This window comes from Cyprinodon variegatus, unplaced genomic scaffold, assembly GCF_000732505.1.
Source record: "Cyprinodon variegatus isolate N-32 unplaced genomic scaffold, C_variegatus-1.0 Scaffold129, whole genome shotgun sequence".
Lineage (NCBI taxonomy): Eukaryota > Metazoa > Chordata > Actinopteri > Cyprinodontiformes > Cyprinodontidae > Cyprinodon > Cyprinodon variegatus.
Genome location: NW_015150582.1, coordinates 1069279 through 1076932, shown reverse-complemented (window position 1 = coordinate 1076932; position 7654 = coordinate 1069279). Strand labels below are relative to the sequence as shown.

Below are 7654 nucleotides of genomic sequence, written 5' to 3'. Positions count from 1 at the left end.
CCTTTTCAGTCCTAACAGAATATGTTTCTAAACCTATCCAGGTCCTTTTTTTTTAATAATGTGAATTTCTAATTTTCTTTTTCATTTCACAATGATGTTGGTCTGTTACATGAATTACGAGTTGAATAGACTGAGGTTTGTGGTTGCATGTGAAAAAGATGAATGGAAAATGTTTAAATAAAAACAAATGTCTCTTTTTGCAGGTGGAGAACGAGAGTAACATCCTGCAGGACGGCTCTCTGGTGGATCTGTGTGGAGCCACTTTGCTGTGGCGCACTGCAGAGGGGCTCTTTCACACTCCCACCCAAAAGCACCTGGAGGCTCTGAGGCAGGAGATCAACGCAGCCCGGCCTCAGTGCCCAGTGGGTCTCAACACGCTCGCCTTTCCCAGCATGCAGCGCAGTCGGGCCCTCTCCTCTCTGGAGGACAAGCAGCCGTGGGTCTACTTGGCATGTGGCCACGTCCACGGCTATCACAACTGGGGCCATCGCTCCGAGCGGGAGCCCAACACCCAGCGAGAATGTCCCATGTGCCGGGTGGTGGGACCCTATGTCCCGCTGTGGCTGGGCTGCGAGCCCGCCTTTTATGTGGACACGGGGGCGCCCACTCATGCCTTCGTTCCCTGTGGACACGTGTGTTCAGAAAAGTCGGTAAAGTACTGGTCTGAGATCCCTCTGCCCCATGGCACCCACGCCTTCCACGCCGCCTGCCCCTTCTGTGCCACCCAGCTCAGCCCGTCTCAGGGCTGGTCAAAGCTGATCTTCCAAGGTCCCGTGGACTGAGCTGAGAATCTCTGCTGCATGAACATTCACAGAAACTGATCAGATGAACCCGCGCTTTCTGGATCGGAATAAGCCTGCTTGGCCGTCTACTGTGGATCTATCACAGATTGTTCAGGAGCTTTTTGGATGAAATACCAGAGATCACTGTGCAGACAACCAAGTCTCTCCCAGCAGGCTGTTTACACCACATTACCATCAGATCGCTGTTAAAGTGAGGCTCACCAATGAATGACTCATTGCTCCCTTATTGATTATACCAGATTGGGCCTTTTGGGAAAGAGAAACAGCTGTTTAGTTTCTGATGTGCCGATGATGAAGCTTTTACAGAGCTGGACAGCAGGGCTGTTGGCTGGGAGAATCTTTAGGCTTAATGCCCCCCCCAAATCAAAATCATCAGTCTCAGTGTCTTCCATTCCCCAAACAAACTCTCACAGAGGTGGAGGAGACTTTTTGTTGTACGGAGATGAAATCCAGTGCCTGAGATCCCGATAAAAAGTGGGAATATTTTTAATAGTAATTGAAAAAATAGATATATATATTTTGTGGAAGGTAAAGAAAGAGATAACAACCCAGGTGTGTTTTAGTACACTGTGGCTGTTTGAAATGTTTTGTAACCCAAATGTTAATATATTTTTCTCCTTCATATATAACGTGTGAGAATGAGAGCGTGGGTGATTCAGTGTGTGTGTGTTGGGGGGGTGTTTATGTGGCCCTGCATTATTTAAGCCCAACCGCTTCTTATGATCTCACATACCAAACCCCTAACGGAGACGTGACAGGAATCGGGAGAAGGTCGCCGGGTTTCAGAATGACGGTGCGGGAATGAACCCACTGCTGGGGCTCTAATTATATGACCTGCTTTCTCAGCTAGCTTCAGGTTCGCTCACAGTCAAATGGGACGTTTCGGCTTCACAGCTGACACCTACACCCGCCGATCAGGTTTGCACCGCTGTTAGCTTTATCCTGTGTGGGGTCTGATCCACGGACGTTGGCGGTTAAATCCTGGGCGCATTCTGAGCAGCATTGTTAGGTTAAAAAGTGATGAACAGTCACATGTTTTTTGTCAACATCCACAACTGCTTACCACTGACAGGTTAAGTTTAACCAGGTCTTATTCTGAACGCTGGTGGAGAGTTTCTACACAGGCTAAAGGAATGTAGAAATATTTAATTAGCTTTCAGGATTGTCCACATCAGGAGAGACAGAAAAAAATATAAGCAAGTTCTCGACTTACCGGGAAATTATAATGTGACTTTTTAAGAACTTTCTCAAAGAAAATGAGAGATATTTTGAAACTTAAAAACAAACAAGATGTGTAAAAACGGTATTAGAACCCAAAACTTTTTTTATTTGGAGCTTCCAGAGTTTATAAGTTAACTATCTACTTATTTTGTGAGCTAAAACTTATTTCTTACCACAAACTGGCATAAGTGTAAAATACTTTAATACTTTAGTGTAAAAACTATTTTTTTATTTCAAACTATTAAACAATGGAATGGTGAGATAATTAAAGTATAATAGTGACTATATAAATGAGCTTCAAGAGTTATCTTGAGATGTTTTAAATTAAATCGTGACCAAAATCTTACACAGCAGTGATCTCAGTGTATAATTCTCTGATCTTTAATAATAAAATAAATTTATGCATTAAATTGGGATAAAAAATGAAACAGTTACACCAATGAAAAACTTATGACCTACTGTGACAATCAAACCATTATCAAAGCAAAATAATCTCTAATCCTTACTATAGATGTAATAGCAAGCACATATTATCTTTGTTCGGTCTAATAAAATGGTTATCAGTGAAATTTTAGATTTATTTCTTGTCATCGTGAGAAACGAAGCTAAAATCTTGTTAATTTAAGATAAAGACGATAAACTGTTCACTGTGGTCAGCTCAAGGTCATGTTACTTTGTCGTTTTAAAAAAAAAACTGATACTACCACTTTAGAAATAAAGTCCCATATTCTCATTATCCTGAGATATTACAAAAATGGAGAAATGGGGTCTCATCCAGATATCATTGGACAATTGCACAGTTAGAAGGAAAAAGTAATTTTATAATCATTTTAACTTGAGAAATTGAAATTGTTAGCTAAATAAGATGAACTAATCTGGAGGAACTAAGATAACTGAGCAGAAAAAGCCCAATTATCCTGCCTTAAAGCCATTATTTTAACTCTTATGTAGACGTAATGCAACTTATCACAATATACTCAAGAAATTTGAAATCTTGAGAAAATTAGATAATGAAATTTGAACTTACATAGGTTCTAACAAAAAGCTCAAGCTCCTACTATTTGGTTTCAAGATTTCAAGGTTTAGATCTCATTAAATGGTGTTGACCAAACAAAGAACTGTTTTTCTCATGGCGACATCATGAAATGTTAAGGACAGGAACAGCTGCAGATTTCCTTATCAATTCAGTATATAAACAAAACCATCCTGTGGTTCTTTTTTAACTCAATATAAATAGTAAATAACTTAAAATAGGCTTAAGGTTATATCTTAATATAACGACAGGAAACATAAGGTATCACTGCAAACAAATCTAAGAGCTTGTGTCAAAAAGTGTAATAAGAAACTTGCTTAGACAATGTTACAAACTTTTGGGTTTATAAAATGGTTATGTCTAGTTGTTTTTATATTTAAATGCCTCAACATAAAGATACTAAACCTCTATTAGTGCAAAAGAAAAAAAAAGATCCTTATATGAACAAGTTAACCCAGCAATCCGTCAGGATCTATAAATTATGACAGAATGGTGGGTGATCTTAATTCATTTGAGATGTTTCAAAATCTGAAGAATTTTAAAATGGAAAATGTGGAGGAACCATGTCTGTTGGGGGTCATTGATTTTATCACAGTCTGTCACATTTAGTGAACTACATTGTGCTCAGATCAGCTAAACTGTCCAGAACAAAAATAGCAGAACTGAAAGCGATGACTGGGAGAACTGGCTTACACTCTTCCAATGTGTGAAAATCTGCTTGTTTATCAAAAGCAAGAGCATTAAAAGAACTGAATTATATTGAATACAATCCACTCAGGTATCACTGAAACTAAAAAAAAAATCCCACCATGAGTAAGGTCTCTTACGCTATACATGACAAATGTGAGTCTAGTCATTTTTACATTTTATTTGCGATGTTTCCTCATCTAATTATGCAGCATTACTGAGCTTTCATACCACTAAGAAATCTCTTTTCTGTGTCTATATTATGTATCTGCCATGCAGGGTGATGCACTAAGCCAGGAACTACAGTAGCATTCCTCTAACAGTTTTAAGCTCAAACACTGTGCCCATTGCTAGAGACCGTATTCTGTAACAGCTGCAGCGTAGCCGCCTCAAACATTCCTCCTTGGTAAACATGGGTGGGGCTTGCAGTTTCTCCCAAGGGCTCCTTCTATGAAATTTGTATTTTTCTTCCCCCCAGCAGGAACTCTGTACACAAGCCATAGAACACACTGAAGCTCCTGAGGCCTCCTTTGCAGAAAATAAAGATATTTTTTAAATAAAAAACAGCAGTGACTTGGAGCTTTTTTTTTCTTTGACTGTCAGTTTGTGTTTTAAACTTGCGGTTAATAGTGAGGGGCTGCAGGGAGTTTGATCCACTGATTTAAAGGGCTGTTTGCATTTGAAGATTTGTTGGTTTTTGCCTTTGAACTCCAGATGTCTGTGCCTTGTTCACTCAGCCAACACAGCAGTAATGTTTAATCATAGTTACACATGTGTTTCATCATGCATCTATGTGAGCATTGTACCCACTATCTTGGTTGCAAGCCCTGGCTTTACATGTCGATAGCTCTATCGGGATATTTTACCACAGATAAGCTAGACAATTTTCATGAAGTTTGTTGTCTTTCTATTTAATTTTTTTTCCTATTTTGTAAGAATCTTTTCTCCTTGGTGCGCATTTCTCTCAGAGGCCACAAGAGGGCACTGTTTCCTCAACAATAGAGCTGCTGGCGCTGCGCCCTGAGGCATCCAACAGCCAAAGAAAAGAGATCAAAGTTTTTTTATGTGTTTGCATAAATCCATCACAAATACATTAGAAATAAGAGAAACTGCACACGACTAAAGGAAATCCAGCAAATAATCAACTAAAGGAGATGCATGTCAGCTGTGTATTTAAAGCTATTACAGATGATTTTTTTACATTCTAGATGCTTTTTACACTTAATTTAATTATAGAGTGCTTTCATACCCTTTTTATCTCCTATCATATTCCCATGAAATACCAGATGCATACATACAGCGTTAAGCCATGTTTTCCCTTTATTTTTTTCAAATCCCTTAAAGAGAAAAAACACTAGATGCTGACAATGCCATTTCCAATCATTCCTATTTGACTCCATCTCCCCTATAATAAGGGCACATGAAAGCGATTTAAATACACTGCATGTCAGTTTGGCGCAGGCAGAGGACTGAAGCTGTGCTGTGGCATGCGTCTTGATTAACATTTCTCCAGCAGATGGGAAATGGGTTCACATGTCTGCACACTTGCCTGTTTTGCTGAATGACAGAAGAGACAGCGAAGGTGACAGCATGCTAATTTTGGGATCACTCAGTGACTCCTCTGCCTTAAGCAGGGCAGGGTTATGCAAATATAGTGGAATAGTGCTGAAAGTTTGTATGCAGGACTGATTCTGCTCTTCATAAATGTACATAAGCTAGAGCTGCCTTATAATTACATAAAGAGATATACTTTAGTTATTTTCCACTAGAAAAATGATAAACGACAAAAAGTTGTGTCATGCATAAGAAAGAACAATCCCAGCCCAGCGGGTTAATAAAATGATTTAGCTATTGCACTTCACTTGATTGTGCTAAAGAAGCCTGGAAATAAAACCATTCAATAAATCAGGTGTGAAGGAGTTTGGCAAAACTTTACTTGATTAAGGCAAATCCGTCTGCTAAGGGCCCCCATGCAACCCACTGATGAGGATCTAATATGACACACCTCCCTTAAGAACTCTGTAGCGAAACAAGGTGGGGGCAGTATCATCCTGCTGGGATTCCTTTTCTTTGAATTTGTGAAAAGGCTCGGATTTGATATGAAGTTGGGTCGGATAAATAAAGGGTGGAAGACAATCTGTTAGAGGCTTGAAAAAAAAAAGACTAGAGTGGAAGCACATCTCTGCAAAGAAACAATCATAGTTGCAAAGGTAAGGCTCAGATAAAGGTACTCCATATTAGAATAGTTCTATATACACCACACAGATATATATATATATATATATATATATATATATATATATATATATACGTAGATGCCTCGTTGGATGCAGGTTCGCATGTCGACGTCACTGCCATATTGTATGTGACACAAAGTCTTTCGACTGGCTGTGCAAGACCATTCTTTCCAAGGTTTTTTGCTTGAATACGGTACATGTTATTTTTAGATATAGATGTGCATATATAGATTTTTTGCATTTATATAGATTTATAAATAAATAGGTGTTTGATTATATATAAGTATTTCTCAAGATTATAGATGTTTCTATATATATACAGTATATATATATATAAACATTCTGGTCTTTATTATTTCATGAACTGTGTCACCTGTAAATCTTTTAAGATCTTGTATAGACATAGATTAGCAACAGAGTATTTGTTGGAATGTTAAAGAGATAAAATATGTGGAAAAAAAGTCCTAGGACAAAGAAGTAAATAAAAAAAGAAGACAGAAGTGGTGTCATTCTAAGAAAACTGTCCTATTATGAGAATCAAGGGTGAACATTTCCAGAATAGTCACAGTTTGTAGAACTATTTTAGTCTTGGAGTATTAGGGCAGGTTAGATTCCTTTTTAAATTTTTATTCTGTACAAAAATAAAGTCAGGAGAATGAAGCCAAAGGGATACAAAGAAAATTTGTAATATTAGAAAAAAAATATATAATGAATATAAAAAATATTCTGAGATTAAAGTCCTTCTGATACTCTGTAAGTGTCTGAGTCTTTCAGCAGATTTGCAACATTCAACATGGCGGACGCTCTGTGTCATCCACAGCATAGGCAGACCCTGTCCACGGAGCATCTATGTATGATTTCTATGATTTGCACGTCTAGACCTACAAGTAACAGAAACAATCTTATTTCCAGTGTATTATATACCATAAAAAAGTACAAAAAACAGAACAAACAAATCCTTGAATACATTACAGAAATCAAGTTTCTAAAAGCACAGATTAAGTAAAAGAATCATAAGTGCAATCAGTAACACCAAGCTGTACAGCCGTTTGTTATGTTGGTTCTGTTGTCATTGTTGCTGTACTGTTTACCTGAGGGCAGCTGATTAAAAAAATGTATGGAGATGATGTGAGGAGTCTGTAACAGCGTACAGCTCTGATTGAGAATGTATTCCAGACAGTAGTTATGGGGTAACACTTTTATAACTCCTTTAGCTCCCCTCACCACCCTTTGCAGGGCATCTGCAACCCCAGCCCAGGTTGCAACTGATTTCTCAGTACTTCAAGGTTGTAAGAAGTTTGTAAGAACCAGATACATTTTTTAACGGGAGACAGTCACTCAGAACTTTTGTTTCAGAATCCATACGTTTTGTTGTAGCAATAGAATAAGATAATCAGAAGTTGTATGCAGTTCAGTTTGAAGAGGATTATGATTAAATCAAGCCTATTTGCTATTTCATGTGGTTCTTGATGATGCTTTGTACTCACGCCATTCAGCTTATTACATATCAATGAATAACAAATGAGTTTTTGAATAAAAGACAAATAATCAGAGACGAATACATTATCTGAACATATGCTGGCTGCAGAGGTTTGGAAAATCAAGCATTAAATTCAAACATTAAAGCTTCTCTTTGAGCACCTCATGTCCTGCTTTTGGTCTTCTGCTCTTAC

General features: G+C 38.1%; 1 protein-coding gene across 1 annotated transcript in view; it reads left to right on the top strand.

Annotated features, from left to right (window-relative positions):
- LOC107085641 (E3 ubiquitin-protein ligase pellino homolog 2) overlaps positions 1 to 3107 on the top strand; it is a 20915-nt gene extending 17808 nt beyond the window's left edge. Inside the window, exon 6 of the mRNA XM_015376103.1 lies at positions 204 to 3107. Within this exon, the coding sequence (XP_015231589.1) occupies positions 204 to 782 (579 nt within the window). The 3' untranslated portion in view covers positions 783 to 3107. The remainder of the gene's footprint in view (positions 1 to 203) is intronic.
- The last annotated feature ends 4547 nt before the right edge of the window (positions 3108 to 7654 follow it).